The sequence below is a fragment of the Gopherus evgoodei genome, chromosome 7 (assembly GCF_007399415.2).
Source record: "Gopherus evgoodei ecotype Sinaloan lineage chromosome 7, rGopEvg1_v1.p, whole genome shotgun sequence".
NCBI lineage: Eukaryota > Metazoa > Chordata > Testudines > Testudinidae > Gopherus > Gopherus evgoodei.
This window is the reverse complement of record NC_044328.1, coordinates 92,657,097-92,675,265: the sequence shown is the minus strand read 5'-3', so window position 1 is coordinate 92,675,265 and position 18,169 is coordinate 92,657,097. Positions and strand designations below refer to the sequence as shown.

General features: G+C 41.7%; 1 protein-coding gene across 2 annotated transcripts in view; it reads right to left on the bottom strand.

Moving 5' to 3' along the window:
- SYN2 (synapsin II) overlaps positions 1–18,169 on the bottom strand; it is a 435,882-nt gene that overhangs the window by 50,518 nt on the left and 367,195 nt on the right. For both annotated transcript variants that reach the window (XM_030569938.1, XM_030569939.1), the window contains exons 8-9: positions 16,034–16,108; positions 10,302–10,404 (exon numbers count right to left, since the gene is read on the bottom strand). In XM_030569938.1, coding sequence (XP_030425798.1) covers positions 10,302–10,404; positions 16,034–16,108 — 178 coding nt within the window. The remainder of the gene's footprint in view (positions 1–10,301; positions 10,405–16,033; positions 16,109–18,169) is intronic.

Sequence of the window (18,169 nt, the reverse complement as noted above, 5' to 3'; positions counted from 1 at the left end):
AGGGCAGGGGAGTTCGAGGTGGTGGTCGGAGGCAAGGGTGTGGCTAGGGGTTGTGGCAGTCAGAAGGCAGGGAGCAGGGAGGTTGAATGGGGGCAGGGCTCCTAAGTGGGCAGTCAGGAAGGAGGGGGGTTGGATGGGGCAGTGGGGGGCAATCAGGGGCAGGGGTTCTGGGAGTGATCAGGGAGAAGGAATGGTTGGATGGGGCAAGGGTCCCAGAGGGGCAGTCAGGAATGAGAGGAGAGGATGGATATGGCGGCGGGGGGCAGTCAGGGGACAGGGAGGGGTGGATGGGGCAGGAGTCCCAGGGGCACCATCAGGGAGCAAGAAAAGCGGAGAGTCAGATGGGAGTGGGGGCTGAGCCACATCTGGCTGTTTGCCTCCCCTAACCGGTCCGCCATACAATTTCAGAAACCCGATGTGGCCCTCAAGCCAAAAAGTTTGCCTGCCCCTGCCCTAGGACATGGCTTGCCACAAGTATTCAGAATGATACCTTTCTGCTGGAAAAGCCAGTTAGAATTCATCAGAAATAGCAGTGATAGCAAAAAGGAATGACTACAACATAGTAAAGATGTAGCTATTCTTTTCTTTCAAAAATGTAGGAATGTTCTAGAGAACGTTTAACAGTTAGGCAAAGAATGCTCATAAAGACCCCCTATCTAAAAGAGTAGTAGGGATCATAATCAGAGTTTCAAGTAGAGCTGGTAGGAAAATGCCACTTTGTTGAACCTGAAATATCTTGTGAAAGGGAGTTGGGTGCGATGAACTTTCATCAAATGACAGGCAAGCTTCTATTGGACGTATCTGGTTCCCAGACAGTCTGTGTGGCAAACTGCTGGGGAAGTCTGGGCTTCCAGGGCCCATGGCTCCAGGATAGCCCCATCATGTGGACTGCCTGGGTCCCTGGCTCCAGTTACAGCCCCACCATGCCAGGGCTTCCAGGTTCCCTGCTATGGAGCTAGAAGCTGAAAGCCCCATGTCCGAAGCTGTGTGACTCAAACTGGCACTCTCAGGACTTCCAGAATTTCCTGCTGTGGAGCAAGGAGGTCCTCTGATGGACTTAGAATCATAGGGTTAAAAGGGACCACAAGGGTCCTCTCAGTCTAACCCCCTGCCAATATACAGGATTTGTTGTGTCTAAACCATCTAAGACAGAGGCTATCCAGCCTCCTTTTGAAAACCTCCAGTGAAGGAGCTTTCAAAACCTCCCTAGGCAGTCTGTTCCATTGTCCTACTGTTCTTACAGTTAGGAAGCTTTTCCTGATATTTAATCTAAATCTGCTATGCTGTAGTTTGTACCCCTTGACTCTTGTCCTACTCTCTGTGGCAAGAGAGAACAACTTTTCTCCCTTTTTTTAATGGCAGCCTTTCAAGTATTTGAAAACTGCTATCACATCCCCCCTTAATCTCCTCTTTTCTGAACTAAACACACCCAGTTCCTTCAGTCTTTGCTCACATGGCTTGCATTTCATCTCTTTAATCATTTTTGTCAATCACCTTTGGATCCTTTCCACTTTCTCTACATCCTTTCTATACATTGCTGACCAAAATGGGACACACTACTCCAATTGAAGCCTAACCAGCACTGAGTAGAGCAGTACTATCACCTCCTGTGACTTGTATGCAACCTAAAATTGCATTTGTGTTTTGTTTTTTTTTTGTTTTTTTTGCAACAGCATTGCATTGCTGACTCATGTTGAGGTTGTGATCCATCACTACTCCCAGATCTTCTCAGCAGTGCTGCTGCCAAACCAGTTATCCCCCATTCTGTATTTGTGCCTTTGGTTTATATTTGTCTTTTGTTGAATTTCATTTTGTTGTTTTATAGCCAGGGGTGGCTCTAGCTTTTTTTCCTGCCCCAAGCATGGCAGTTAGGCAGCCTTTGGCAGCTTGCCTGTGGGAGGTCCCTGGTCCCGCAGATTTGGCGGCATGCCTGCGGGAGGTCCACTGATCCCGCGGCTTCAGCGTACTCACCGTCGAATTGCTGCCGAATCCGCAGAACTGGTGGACCTCCCGCAGATGCGCCGCCGAAGGCTGCCTGACTGCTGCCCTAGCAGGGACCGGCAGGGTGCCCCTCGCGGCTTGCAGCCCTGAGCACGCACTTGGAGCGCTGGTATTTGGAGCCACTGCTGTTTATAGCTCAGTTTTCCAATTTATCAAGATCCCTCTGAATTTTAGCTCTATCTTCCAAAGCGCTGGCAACCCCTGCCCAGCTTTGTGTCATCTGGAAATTTGATCAGGGATTCTCTCTATTCCTACATCTAGGTCATTAAACACCAGAGCCAGAACAGGTCCCTATGGAAACCCACTGAGACCTCCCTCTAACCTGACGACATTCTGTTAATAGTTATTCTTTGTTTGCAGTTGTTTAACCAATTATGTATCCAATTAATGGTAGTTCTGCCAAGCCCACATTTCTCTAGGTTATTTATCAGAAAGTCATGTGGGACCAGGGCTGGATTAAGACCTTTAGAGGGCCTAAGCACTGAAAAGATTATGGTGCCCCCCCATATATAATTCAAAATAAAAACAATACTATACTATAAAATAATTTATTTTTCGAAATGACAGAAAACTTGCATGTATGCTGAAATTAAAATAGCTTCTTTCTAGATTTTCTGATTGCAAAATTCTGGATAAATTCATCAAAGTTGACTCAACGAAGGATGTTTGCTTCCATACAGAATAGGGAAAGTGAATCAAATCTGTCCTGATACGTTGTTCTCTGAGGGTTTTTTATTCTTTTCAGCTGAGAAAAAGAGCGTTCCGCGGAGCAGTCAGTAATCATCAATGTTAGAAAAACACATAGTGCAATCTCTACATTTGGAAATATACATTCTATTCCGTCTTTCAGTATTATGTCATGAAGATCAATGTGACTGAATTTCATTTTTCCTGTTTCATTAAACTTTTTGCGTGCATATAACAGTGGAAATGCTGTACTTCTCCACAGAGATTCATGTTCACATCAACAGGGTATAAATGACCTAGCTTTTGGGAACCTTGTGAATATTGTTCGTCAGATAAGTCCATATCGTTTAGAAAAGAAAATCTACTTCTTTGTACACTTCACCTCTCCTCTTCATATGAGCTTCAAGTGTATCAATTATAGCATACTAAGTAGCTACGTGAAATTTGTCTCTAGGATTCAATGCTGTTTCTGTTGCACTGCTATCATTTGCTTGTTTTTTCCTGATTCGCTTGCGGGACTGGGCTTCTTTGTAGTTAGTATCAGGCAAGATATCTTTTGATATGTCTTCAAATCTTTCAAAATCATTCCTCAAAGTGTGCAAGTGGTCTTCTAATGATTGACAGAGGTCTGCACATGTTTTCAAATCCAATTCTTTTTCTTGGAGAGCTTGATTTGTGTGGTAAGCGTTGTAAAATTTCATTCCACATGGTCAGCTCTAGTTCCTGCATCTTGTTGGCAATGTTTTCTGCCTCTCGTATAGTTTCTCCCTTTTGTGATCGGTCTTTAGCTATACTTTCTAATGCATGCACAATCTTTGAGTAGGACTCCAGAATTGCATTTGTTGCCACTGCATGTGCCTCCTAGCGAGTAGTAGAAAGAGATATCAACACACGATCATTGCCCAAATATGTTTTAAGAACTGCCCATCGGTGTGTTGAGGGAGAGAAAAATGTATAAAGTAACTGGACTGTTGAGAAAAACCTTACTGCCACTGGACAACAATCAACAGCACCGTGGCGAACAAGATTGAGAGAGTGTGCAGCACATGCTATGAATATGGCATATTTGTTCTGTTCTAAAAGCTTCTTCTGCATTCCTTGATAATGCCCTGACATGTTGGCAGCATTGTCACAAGACTGACCTCAGCACTTTGAGAAATCTATTTTGCAAACTTGGCAAAGATAATGCAGTACTTGATTTGCCATTTCTTCACCAGTGTGGCTTTTCAAATTGAGGAATGTTATAAATCGTTCAACTGGTTTTCCGTCTGTGGGAGTACAATACCTTAGTACAATACTCAATTGATCAATATGTGAAAGATCAAGTGTAGAGTCAACAGATAAAAAGAAGTACCCAGCAGTACTTATTTCATCCACAATAGCTGAACGAACTTTGTCACTCATTAGACCAATGAGTTAATCACATATTGTCTTGGATAAGTATGATGGGTTACCTTTGCCAGCATTCCCATATTTTGAGATATGGCCTGCTAAAAATGGGTCAAACTAGGCCACAAGCTCCAACAATTCCAAGAAATTTCCATTCTGCAATGATCCAAATGTGTCATTGATCCCCGGAAAGGCAGAGCACATTCAGCTAATGTTTGAATAACAGCTATAACACACTTCAAGACATGTTGCCAGTATTCATGCTCCCCTTTAATTTGTTCTTCCAATTTTTGTGTCATTCAAAGCCCTGTCTTCGATTTAAATATGTCAACACTGAATCTCTGTGAGTAGTGCTATTTTCATGTTGTTCAATTAAAACAGCATTCCGCCAGTCACTAAATCCATCTGCAGCAAACTGGGATATTGAAGGTTTATAAGCAAAAAGTTTGCAAACAAAATAGTACACAGACCCTGTTGATGGTGAATACAGTAGCCATTCTCAAGTGTATTTCTCACCATTTGCTTTCATGCCAAAAAATATTTTTTGTGGACAATATCTTGTTTGTTTGCCATTGGTAAAAGTCTGACGTGATTTGTCAAATGGCCCAGCGTCGTGCTGACAGTCATTTGGTCTACGATCTATCCAGTAAGCTACATCATTGGTACTGAAATCAACCCACATACCAGGATCTTTTCTCCTATTATTTACAGCATGAGCAGGTTCAGTCTCTGACACATCCACACCTTCTAGAACAATGTCTGTTTTACTACCAGGAGTAGGATGATCAGTTACAGTCTCTGATTTCCTCACATTATTTCGATCTACGTTAGTAGGATGCCCTCCCTGGTTTAGGTGGGGATAAGTAATAAAAAGAGACCAGAAAAATGGGGGAGGAGTGTGTAGTGGAGTGTAAGGAAGTCTAATAAAGTTCTGATTTTTCCCATGACTACTTCAATGATTTTTTTGAAATATCAAATATCAATTTTTTTCAAAAAAAATCTCTTTTTTTTTGGTGCCCCCTGCTTTGCTGGTGCCCTAAGCACATGCTTAGTCTGCCTATTGGGTAATCAAGCCCTCTGTGGGACTGTGTCAAAAGCCTTGCTGAAGTCCACCACATTCCCCCATCCACCAAACCAGTTACCCTGTCAAAGAAGTCAGTAGGGTCTGTGGCTCCAGGACAGCCCCACCATGCAGGTGTGCAGGTAGCCAGCTAGTCTGAGAATCAGGAAGCCCTGGGCCTTTGGTACAAGAGCAGTCCACACTTCATCAAAATGTTATTTTTTTTTAAATTTGAGAAAATTGTGGGTAAAGAGGATTTGAGGAAGTTTTGCCAGACTTCTCCCCACATTTTCATCACCAAGGTTTGATATTTTTCACTAGAAAAAAAATCAAAATTTCCCAAAATTTAACTAGCTTTAATGCTGAGTCACAGACATAGGAGTACATGCCAGGTTTTGAAGAGTACACTCCACTAAGCGTGTCAGGATATGGCAAAGTAGATGAATGCCACCCCTTAGTTTCAAGAACAGTGCAGCTGCAGAGATTAACTGATTTAGGCACCCAGAGACAGTTGGAATGGTTTGCTGTCCACTCTTAATTAGTGGTTACATCAGCCTCTTCCAAAGAGAGAGCCTGATCCTGAGACAGGACACAAATTCAGCATTTTTTATTCTGGGGACAGATCTCTGTAACCACAGGGAATAATGCTTCTAATGGAATGTTGTTTGTACAGATGCTGAGGGAGAGGCAGAAGTGACTGCCAAACCCAGAGAATAGCATTTTTGAGCTGATGGAAGAGCGGGTGTTTCACTTACAAAGGGCCGCAAAACAAACAATCCATATTCTCTGCGAGGAGCCCTGAAGAAGGGCGTGGAGGTGGGGCTATAGCATGATAGATGCAGTGTAGTCCTGCAACACCAGTGGCAGTCAAGGTCACCACTGCCAGAGAACAACTGGAGACACCACTGTTGTTAGCCAGCCAGTCCCAAAACATTAATTGATGCCATTCTTGATCGCTGATATGAGGAAGGAATAGGAGCTGCTCCAACGTTAATCTTTTCTACTCAGTAAGTGCTAAGGAATAATAATTGTAGTGGTCTCAGCAAGCAGCACCTTCCAAATCAGGGGAAAAATCCTCCTGGGGGGCTGGTTAAAAAGGAGTGCTGGTCTGTCTGCATGGAGAGGAGGAGGTGCTGCTGGTGAGAAGTTTGACTTAACCCAGAAACCTAATATATCTAGAAATCTGTATTTTAAACTGTAATTGTTGATAGCCAAAGACATTGAAAACCATTTATTAACATGTCAAAGCAAAACATGAAGCCCCATGAAGAAAAACTCTAAAAGAGGCTAATATTTGAAGATGAGAGTCTGTAGATTTTTCTTTTCCAGAATAAGACTTATTTCTTACTCCAGGTTGCTAAGTGTCTGTAAATTTGCTTCAGTGTTGCTTAGCACTTACGACATATTTCTGTCTTTATGAATTCAGTGTATTTCAGAAATACTTCCATTTTATTTATGATCACTCACATCACTGGTACAGATCAAGTATGCTAGTAATATTATATGCCCAGTTAGGAGGCTTTAAAATGCAAATAATTAGCTGGTTGTTACAGAAAATGTGCCAGACAACAGGAGAACCACATTCAATCCACCTACATGTATCAGAGAAAACTATTTCAGAACAATGAAGAATAGCTTAGCCTTCTTTAGACTTGGATAAAATATCAAATAAATAACACTTGCATACAGTGAGCAGGCACTGAACTAAAACATAAGTAATGGATCTCTTTAGAAAAGGTGCTTTAAGAGTACAGCTAGAACATTAAGTTCATCAGACATAATACGGTGTCAGCACTTTGTATCTGATTCTGGCACTGTCTATTGCTTAAAGACTTTTGAGGACTGAAAAGAAGCAGAGCTTTAAATCATGGAAATCTGAAATGACCATCCACAGCACAAAACAGACCAGCTAAATTACCAGGGGAATATGATTAATGATAATAGCATATAAAATGAAAAGTGACGGGCAATATGAAATTGGGTAACAGCTTTCACCGGCCAGAGCTAGTGTTATTTTCATAAGACATACAATTATAATAATAACTTAGTTACTTTTCTTTCAGCGTAAGTCTAGAGGTAATGCACATAGTACCTAAGTACCATGGGTATCCTGATATTGTGAGTCTCTGCTTATGTGTGTCCCAAATCATGAACCTTGTATTGTATAGACGGTATCTGCCTAGAACAGTGGTTTTCAGACTTTTGTACTGGTGACCCCTTTTACATAGCAAGCCTCTGTGTGTGACCCCCCTTATAAATTAAAACCACATTTTTATATATTTAACACCATTATAAATGCTGGAGGAAAAGCAGGGTTTGGGGTTGAGGCTGACAGCTCACAACCCCGAGGGGTCTTGATCCCCAGTTTGAGAACCCCTGGCCTAGACAGAAAGCGTGTATTTACAAAGGACCCAGTCCTCCTGTCTGAGAGGATGTGTTTGTTGAAGGGGTCCTAACATTGCATCTGAATTTGACTTAAGTGTGTCTATTTGACTTAAGTGTTCCTACATTGTGTGGTGGTCTACTATTTTTAAAAGTTAGCATTTGTATCATCTTACTATATTGGGTGCAAGTCTGTTTATACAGCTTGACGTTTAAAAAGTCAGCATTTACCCTTGGTTACCAAACCATATCTGAGACACCACAAGTTTCCCCCTATCTTAAAGCAGGCAATCTTTGTGATATCTCAGAACAACTGTGCGGTAAATGTTGACTTTTTAATACCAATCACTACATGTTTTTAGGAAATCATAGATTTTTACGTATGTCATGAATCTGAACTTCTAGAGCAGTTCTACATCTCAGTGGATAATAAAACTTATAACAACCCATGCTGATGAATGTGATACCGTTTCCAAAACAATTCAGCTGACTCTGTAGAGTAGCAAAGAATTACAATATTTCTATCAGTTTGTAATTTCAGTGCAGTGTCTATTATGTATTATATTTTTAAATGATGCTTAAGTAGGCCCACTACAGTTGATTAGAATTAAAAAAAAAAAACAGGAGTATATCCGGTGCAGATGGCCAGGGCATGTGCTCAAAAGGAGGAAGAAAAATGAAGTATTGTGCATGTCTGTTATGACATTTTCATTCACAATTTTTTTTAATCAATGAAAACATTTTTCAGACCTGTCACAGACACTGGTCCTCATCTAGAAAGTTACTGAGCACATGTTAACTTCAGTTGGCAGGTGCTTACCGTTTTGCAGGTGTTGCTCAGAACCTTGCAAGATTGTGCTCTAAGTCCATGGTAAATTGCAAATTCAAGCACTATCCTCTATTTTGAATTAGCAGAAAAAGAACCAAGAAGGAGATTTTTTTTTTTTAAAAAAAGGGAAAACTTCCATGCTTACAATCAGCCATCTTAACCAGCTTTATAGAAACTTAACAAAAACTGAAATTATTGCTGAAAACAAGCATGGATACTTCAGAGAGAGTTGCAGTATACAAGGGAGTGAAAATAAGGGGTTAGAATGGAATGGCTTTCATCCTGCTGGATGTGTATACAGTTGTTTTGATGTAGCCAGGCATGTTGTCTGAGGAAACAGGAGCTCTACAGTTCACATTCTTCAAGATGTGAGGGAGCTACTACTGATGAACTCTAATTTTTGAGGAGGACAGCACTGAGTTTGATCCTGCGAGCTTCTGAGTTACCTCAACTACTACTGATGTCAGTGGGAGTCATGAGTGCTTAGCACTTGACAGTGATGACAAATGAATTTTAATTGCATTTGTAAGCAGCTTTTTATGTATTTTCTTCTTTTGGAATCTCTCAAGCAGAACACAAAAGAACCAACTGTTTTGGTTTTATTTAGAAATGGATACCATGATCCATGAGAGGACAAAACCAGAGCATATCTCCAGGATACCAGTGTACTTTGGTGGCTTGGATAAAACCACTCTTGCTTTTGTTTTTGGGGGGATTTGAATACAATGGAACTGGGATCCTAGGGACAGACTGTTCTGAGATGCTGAAAGCATCCTACGTTGTTAGACTGTAGTGAGGCGGATTGGCCACCCACAGACCGAGAGGGGGAGGAGCCCCTCATTGAACTCTGGTGGATGGAGCTACGCCTCACTCAACCCTCCTGCTGGAAGTCAGTGGACAGGACTGGAAGCACACTGCTGCCACTGCTAGGGCCCTTGGCCAGGACACAGTGCAGTGGGTGGGCCTGCATCCCACCTGCCACCACAATTTGCGGGGTGGCATTCCCTTTCCCCCGCAGGCAAGAAGCCTGCGCCTGTCGGCCCTCTGCCAGAACTAGGAGGCCTGAGTGTCTGCTGCTCAGCCTGAGCCCTTTAGACTCTACTGCCCCGCCCTGATCAAGGGCCTGTGCTAACTGGCTGTTTGCTGCCTAGCCTGAGTACAGGCCTGAGCCCGAGACACTCTGCTGCCCTGCCCCAACCAGGGACTGGGGCTCCGTAACTGTGTTTGTTGTTTGGCCCTGATCACAGGCCCAAGCTCGCTTCTCCCATTGCCTCGCTGATTCCCCATGTCAGGTGACATGTAGTGGGATGGACTGGCCGCCCACAGACCAGGAGGGGGAGGAGTCACTCCCCCAATGGACTACATAGATAAACAATCTGTGATGGCTTTTTGGGGGGCAGAGTAGGGGTAATCCAAATGATCAAGAACCATCAGGTCTAGAAACTCCTATATCATTTTGAAAAGCCTAGCAGTGTCTTCCAGCATTGATGGCTCATGGGGTATCAGACCTGAAAATTGCATTTTAGGCTGAAAAAAAAAAGGCACATAGTGAAAACAAGGTTCTTCATTTCCCTTTCCATGTAAAGATACACTTTTGCTGGGGTTCCCTTAGGATAGTGTTGCACACAAATCTTACTCCAAAGTAATCTTGGTGAGCCCATTTAGGAAGGAAAGTTTGAGTTGGGAAAATAAGACACCTCCATTTGTTTTTGTTTATAGTATGTGTACGTTTCCTCAGACACTAGAAAACATTATGATATGGTTACATTTTCCAGCAAGCTGTGCCCCTAACTTGGTTATGTGGTCTTGCATTATGACTTAAACATTGTTAAATACACTACATCCTCTGAAATGCAAACAACCTGAGTTGGACACCTAAATCATATGTAGAGTGGTTTTACTCAGGTCTTTTAACAAGGAAATGCTTATATTGACAAGTATGGCATATCTTACCTCAAAAATATAATCCTTTCCATCCTTGCCATGTACAGCTTTGACAGCACAGATATCCAAACCCCCAAACATTTCAGAACAGGTGTCAACCCAAAGCTTGTACCTGTGTGGAAAAAATAGTTCCCATCAGTATAAAATCAAGTCCTCATTATTATATAGACCTAACTGGATAGTTTGTTAGCTGGACAGTTACTTTAAATTCAGTCTTCTCCTGAGTCTGTCAGCTTTACTGAATTTTCATTTACTATAGTAGAGTCTTAGGCCTGGTCTACACTGGGGACAGCGGGGGAGGGGGGCGGGGAGGGTATCGATCTAAGTTAAGCAACTTCAGCTACGTGAACAACGTAGCTGAAGTCGACATACTTAGATCGACTTACTGTGGTGTCTTCACCGCAGTGAGTCGACTGCTGCTGCTCCCTTGTCAACTCTGCCTGCGCCTCTCATGGTGGTGGAGTACAGGAGTTGATGGGAGAGCGCAAGGGGATTGATTTATCGTGTCTAGACTACATGCGATAAATCGACCCCACTGGATCGATCGCTGCCCACCGATCCTGCAGGTAGTGTAGACATACCCTTAGAAATACTAGCCCAGTGTCCATCTGGCACGGTGTTGTGGTGTCACAGAGGAGCTAGCTCCCTAGTTCTTGAACTGGTGATATACTGGCCCTAACTCCAGCACAGTTTAGAATACCCTTAAGGCTGATCGAAACCATGAATGCTGGTACCTGTCCCTAAAGTGCCATCCGTCATCTGAGAGTAGCTGGAGCTCAGTAGCATTCCAGCCATGGTCCTTCTGTCTTTCACATGCCCTTTATGTTCAGGCCAGGAGAAGATGGTGTAGCTACTTATGCTGGCTCTACACCAGCCAAGGACTACCCAAAAGGCCAAATTATCAGCTGCTGAGATCTAGCCAAATTCTGAATCTTCTCTGCTGCTGGAGTGGTGCCAAAGAGCTAAAGTGAGGTAAGCAACTAGGGCCACTCTAAATCTGTGTACATGAGCAGAGCTCCAAATATGTTGTTCCGTAACTGTTGCCTGACACTGGCTAGGCTGCTTCTTAATTTTGGCTATTCTTACTATTCTATCAGGAAAACTAATCTGTTTTGAAACATGGGAGTGTCTTTATCTTCAATATTTTATTGTCCATAAATGTATTCAACATTGTCAGAGGCAGGTTATGAACAAATCATTTAACACTAAACCAACACAATGAGAATGGACAATGTAGAGGCATCAAGTGAAGTGTAGTGGTATGGTCCCCTATGTAGAATTCAACTGTATATTATAGCAGTTATATACATTTTTGGATCATCCTAAAGAATTTTAAAGGATGTTCCAAAAAAGCTATAGAAAGGATATAATTATCTGCTAATTTCTGTTGGTTTTTGGACTAATATTTCTAGAACTGTTTTGGTTTAATGCCAATTAAACTATTACATTTTACAAGACTTTTCTATATTGAGTGTTATATTGATTTTGTGTTCCTTACCTCAAATATTTTAGATAGTGTAATATGGTAAGTTAGGCCCTTTTTAGACTCTTAAGCACATTACCTCTTGCATTACATTTTATTTATAACCTCAGAGAAAGAAACAAGATGGATGTTTACAATATATGTTGATTGGGCTGGATAGTTCATCTTTACAGTAAGGAGTAACTCAAAGTTCTCAATGCAAGAATGGTCTGTCCATCCTGTGCTCATGTCTGTAGAAGGGCCAGATAACTGACCAGTGACTGAGTCAAAGTGGGACTTTCTTGCCAGAAAAAAAATGAAGCAATTGCTAGGGTGGGGCATGGACAGAATGGATAGTGTTTGATGGGAGTCATAAAATCCCAGGGCACACATAGCTGTACTGTGCCTTCAGTTATGAGCATGCAGAATTAGATGAAGACAATGGGAGTTATGTGCCCATGCTCAAAGGAAGAAGTTGGCCTATAAGATCAAAGATGGCAGCTGTGGTATCAAGAACTTTTGTTAACTAAAAGCCTATCTGAACATGGGCCATAGTGCCTGATGATACAATCCTGAAATAATTTATAGAGTTTGATATTACAGCTCTCCTAATTCAGAGGCTGATGAGCCCATTTTTTTTAAAAGAAAAGATATTTACCATTCACACTCCCCCCCCACCCCGGTAAGCTAATGGTCAAATATTTGAGTTTAAATGGGAGCTGTTTCCTTTACAGCTCATCTCCTCCTCTTTTTTGATCCAGCCTTTGAGCCATAAGGATCAATTTGCCACATCATAGAAATTTCCACTGCAAAAAAACTGATGTAATAAACACAGGATTCAGATTTTACTGTAAGATCAAAGGGAAGGGAGAGGTTGGGCTGTGAGGGATAAAGCTTTTATTCACACATCTTAAGTAATCGTATCCCTACCAGCAAACTTCTTAGTGCACATTTTGAATATTTTCTTATTACAAGTCTTTTCCAGCAGAAAAGTTTCACTTTAGGCAGAATGCTGTACTTTGAAATTTGTACAACTGTTAAAAAAAATCCTTTTGGGAACATTTGGCAATGAAAATAATTTTGCTGTTTCTCCTTCGAGCAAAATCTTTTTGTCTGAAACTAGTGATGTTTGGATTCTTCCCAATTTCAACAGCTGTGTTTTTTTTTTTGCTGTAAAATGCCAAGGTGTGTTTAGCAAAAAATGGGAAACACAAAGCTTGTATTTGCAAGGCAATGTTATTTCTCTTTTAAAGAAGTTATCATTTGAAAGCCATAAAACATCAACTGGATTTTACTGAAGGCATTTTTTGACATTCCATCTTTTGCCAATAAAACACTAAGCTGCAAAGACAACTACAGGTATTAGGAGGGATCTTGGGTGAAAGAGCTTGTTGGCTGGTAAGTATGACCAAAGGCCACAGTCCTAGTTTTCCCAGAGCTAATATAATTTGCTGTGTCCAAGAAAGGACACTCAAAACTAAAAGATAATGTTCCGTGGGACATGTTTAGGGAGCATTTGGTGTGGAAAGGGAGATGAGCCCTCTAGTTTGGTGAGAAGGACCTTTCTGAAATGGAAGAGTCAATGAGAACATGCTACAGCTGCAAAGAGCACATGTACTCTGCACATTCTCTTTTCATTATTTCAACAGATTCTGATTTTTTTAAGTCTGTCTCCAGGACGTGGACTGGGATTTCTGTTGCCAACCCAAGGAGCTACAAAAATTCAGACAACTCCAAATCATGACAATTATTATACGTAAATCTCAGGATATTAGCTCAAACCCTTAATTATTCTGAGTCTGTTTTCAAATTCCCTTAATTCTTGGCAAGTAGAGTTTACTCCTTCCTGCACTGGTGCAGGCATTTCAGTGTGAATGCACAAAAAATGTATATACACATGTATATATGTGTGGTGTAGATGTTCATTCTCCTGTTACTGGCTTTTGGGAAGGGATTTCTGTTTTCATCTCAAGCTTTGTCTTTGCTGGCAAAAGGTATATTTTTATAGTGCAAAAACTGTGTGATAGTTATTTCTCTGTAAAATCCAAAGTGGAGACAAACTACTTCTAGTGTTTACCATAAGGTAGCTAGGTGAGGTCAGCACTATACTTCCGTTCTCTCCCTCCCACCTGGGGATGACTAGTTTACTGCACAGTAAAAGTGCCTAGTCTCCACAATATTTTTAAACTGAATAGCTAATATTCGTAAACACACTTTTTTTTTGTCAGGGAAGATGTAGTCTCAGTCTCTGAAGAACAAGGGCGCATTTCATCTCACTTACACTTCCCCCTCAGAGTCCAGAGCTATCACTGCCATGCTCGCCCACCGAGGGATCTGTCTAGATCAGGAGTGGGCAAACTTTTTGTCCCAAGGGCCACATCTGGGTATGGAAATTGTATCACAGGCCATGAATCCTCTCAAAATTGGGGGTTAGGGTGCAAGAGGGGGTGAGGGTTCTGGCTAGGGGTGCGGGCTCTGGGGTGGGCCAGAAATGAGGGGTTCAGGTGTGGGAGGGAGCTCCAGGTTGGGGTGCAGGTGGGTGCTCCGGGCTGGGATCGAGGGTTTCGGAGGGCAGGACGGAGATCAGGACTAGGGCAAGGGGTTGAGGTGCAGGAGAGGGTCAGGGATGCAGGATCCAGACAGTGCTTACCTCAAACAGCTCCTGGAAGCAGCAGCATGCCCCCCTTCCGGCTCCTATGCAGAGGTGTGACCAGGCTGCGCTGCGTGCTGTCCCATCTGCAGGCACCGCCCCTGCAGCTCTCATTGGCCGTGGTTGCCAGCCAATGGGAGTTGCAGGGGTGGTGCTTGGGGTGGGGACAGCATGCAGAGCCCCATGGTTGTCCGTCTGCATAGGAGTTGGAGAGGGGACATGCTGCTGCTTCTGGGAGCCGTGCGGAGTGGGGCAAACCCCGGACCCCATTCCCCAGCAGGAGCTTGAGAGGCAGATTAAAACATGTGACTGGCCAGATGCAGCCCCTGGGCTGTAGTTTGCCCATCCCTGGTCTAGATGGAAGGGGGAAGGGGCTGGACAGCAGGGAGCTGTCATTCCCCTTCTTAAATTTAAATATGAAGATATACCTATCTTATAAAACTGGAAGGGACCCTGAAAGGTCATGGAGTCCAGCCCCCTGCCTTCACTAGCAGGACCGAGTACTGATTTTTTTGCCCAAGTTCCCTAAGTAGCCCTCTCAAGTTTAGCAGTTAATACTGTGTCTGTTTAGCAGACCAATGCTCAAACCACTGAGATATCCCTTTTCACCCTTATAGAAAAGGCTGGCTTTCCTGTCTCTGTCAATTAACAAGTGGGAATGAATGAGTGTAGCTTCCAGATTCAGAGACACTGAAGGGAAAAAGGTTGTCATTGGTGAAGAAACTTTATTTTACCTTTTCACCACCTAACCACTCTACAAAAAGGTGAAGATGCTTTAGCATCATGAAAACAAGGATAGGACATTTTTACTGCGCATAATTTGTTTAACTTCAAACAATGGCAACAGTTACAGAAGTAGAAAGAAGAAAAATCTCATAGCTGCCGTAAGGCTCCAGAGCTCTGTGTTCAGGGGACAGAGGCCTAGGCATAGCTGAGGAACATACAAAAGTGAGCAATATCAGAGTTCTGGGGCTAAGCTCAAAGTGGTATGGCAAGGAAGAAAGAGCTTGATAGGGCTGCAGGAAATATCCATTTATTGGGTTTAAGAGCCTTACAAAACACTTGCACTGGTATCATGGAAGAGGCCTCAGTACATCCCAGCAGCTGAGAAGAACTCAGTGTAGCCCAATGTAGTGTAGAGGTCACGAGGGAAAGAATATGCTATTCAGCAGGGCTACAAAGAAGAAAATTCTTTGTGTGGCTGAAATTAAGACCAGCCTGTTTGGTTGCACAGGAAAAGAAACTTAGCTCAAGGTAAAGAAAATATATGGATGGATGCAGGAAAGGAAAAGTACAATATACCAGGAGGAGAAGTCTGCTGGGGAGAAGAGGAGAAGTGACCAGTGGACTAATGCTGTGGTGGTGAAGTGCTTGAATAGAATCCTGATTGTTTGAAGGTGAGTGCATAGATTTAGATTTAGGAATCTAAATAAGGATGTGGGAGCTTACCTTTAAGGCATCCACTGTTTGGAAAACCTTGGCCATATTATCTCAATGACTTTTTCAAAAGGAACTCTTGGACCTTCAGTTAACACTAATTGCACTAGCATCGGCCATGGGAATTTTTAATTAATTTAAAATGAGAATTATTTAAATTTCTAATTATTCCATACAGGAGGCTGCACTGACCTATCTGACATAGCGATTTGTTCCAACATTGCAGAGCCAGTGTTTGTCTTCCAGTTTCCAGATATGGAAGTCCTCCTGAGAGAAAAAAAAATACAGACACAATATTAACTGAGTACCTATTGCACACTTACATTTATTGTCAGTAAACTGAGCAGACATCTTCACCATCTCTCTTAAGTTTATCTTATTTTCATACAAATATGATACCAATGGTTACCTCGGTTTCTCTCCTCCTGCTGCTTACAATATAACATCCATAGTGTCAAGAATTCAACTGATAACATAAGTCTCAGTAAAACATCATGCATACGTTTTATGAAGTGTGGTAATGGCAGTTCCCCATGCCCTTTTGCCTGTTCACTTTCATAACTGTTGTGACAACTGTTGTTTACTGGTGATATTGGTAACAGACTATTATGAAATTGCAACTATGAGTGGTGTGTATGGATGTACCAACATTGTGAACTAATTCTAAATGCATAGCAAATAACAGGAGACAAAGAAAGCTTCAGGTCCAGAGATCAAATCCATCTCAAACTTTCATTTAGCCAATTATAGAGTTAGGCCCTAACAGTGATATTCAGATGCATATTTTGAACCACTCCAAGGTTCAGGACCGTTCAGAGTGATTGTTCCAGTTTGACCCTAATCAAGATAGACTCTACCTGTGAAATTTGGATCTAGCTTCAGGCCCTGATTCTGGATCCTTCTCAAATTAAATTACATTAAATTAATCTTCTGTTTCTAATGATGTCATTTTAAAGCCCACTAAACAAAAGCTACTCTCTTTTTATGTCTATAATAGAGCATCATCATCAGATTTTATAAATGAGTACCTTTTAAAACATTCTGACTTTTTAAACCAATGATGATGAATAGTACAGAGAAGAGGAATGTATTCTGTAATTGTAAAGACTGTACTAGAAATGGGCAAAGGATACAAACTGTCTAAATTATGACCTCTTGTTTCCTGCTGGCAAAAGAACAGCAACACCTGTAATTTATGAGAAGTGAATTACAGTGGCAATAGATTTGTTTCCATCTTTCTGTAAACTTAATTATTAGCTTGGGAAGAGGTGTCAATCCAGAGAATAAAAGATTTTAAAATATATTAATTGAATAAACAGATGGAGTAATTATGTATTAATTAGGGAATCAAGTCCTAGCACATTCAAATGCATTACACTTGTGCCTATCATGTGTATTTTCAGCTCATATCCATCTTGTGAAGTTTGAGGAGAAGCAATATCTTAAAAGAAACAAAGAGTTTGAGATTATTATATCACTTTCTGCTAGCTCAAGTTTAAAAGGCTTTTACCCCCCTCCAGTTTGATGAAAAAGCACTTGCATTTCTATTCTGGCCAGTGACTTTTCTCCATGAAGGGGTGCATAAATTACCATACACTGTACTTGCAATGCTAATGTGGTATGTTGATACTACTGTACAGGTTATTACTTTAGACTGATGTGAACACTAGACATTAGTTTTGTTGTTTTGGTCAGAGAATTATGGACTCAATGTGTGCTTGGAAAGAGAGGGTGGGGATTTAAGATCAGTTGGTACTTTTGTACATATGTGTATGTTTTCATTGTGCTTCACCCTTTTTAATTACATTTCCTTGAAATCAGATGTAATGAATCCTGTACTGGTAGTTGTGTGTGTCATGAAATCTTTTGAGGAGCTGGGGTATTTGGAGTGATCCAACATTGCATTTTGGCTATAATCTCCACTGACAAATGTTAAACATCCCTTTTTTTTGTGAGTCATGGATCCAGTTTAGACCACAATTTCCCACAGAATTACAACACAGAAGCTCTTAATAACACTTTTAAAACTACAAAAACAAATGTTCTGCTGGCATTTTCTGTGGTTGCTCTTTAAGTACTGTGTTTCTGTGTCATAGCAGAAAATGAGAACCAGCTGTAGAACAAGATACTACTGACAAAACTTACATTAATGCATATGAGGTGTTGCACAGTGATTTGGTAAATCACCTGCTTTTCATTTTGCTTTAGAGTATATAACAACAGATCAATATTTCTTCATAAGAATCTAGGGGAATAACAGCTAGGCTCACAGTGTTCAGACACAATCCCCAATCTTGGAGAAAATGGAGATTTTTAAAAAAGTCTGAG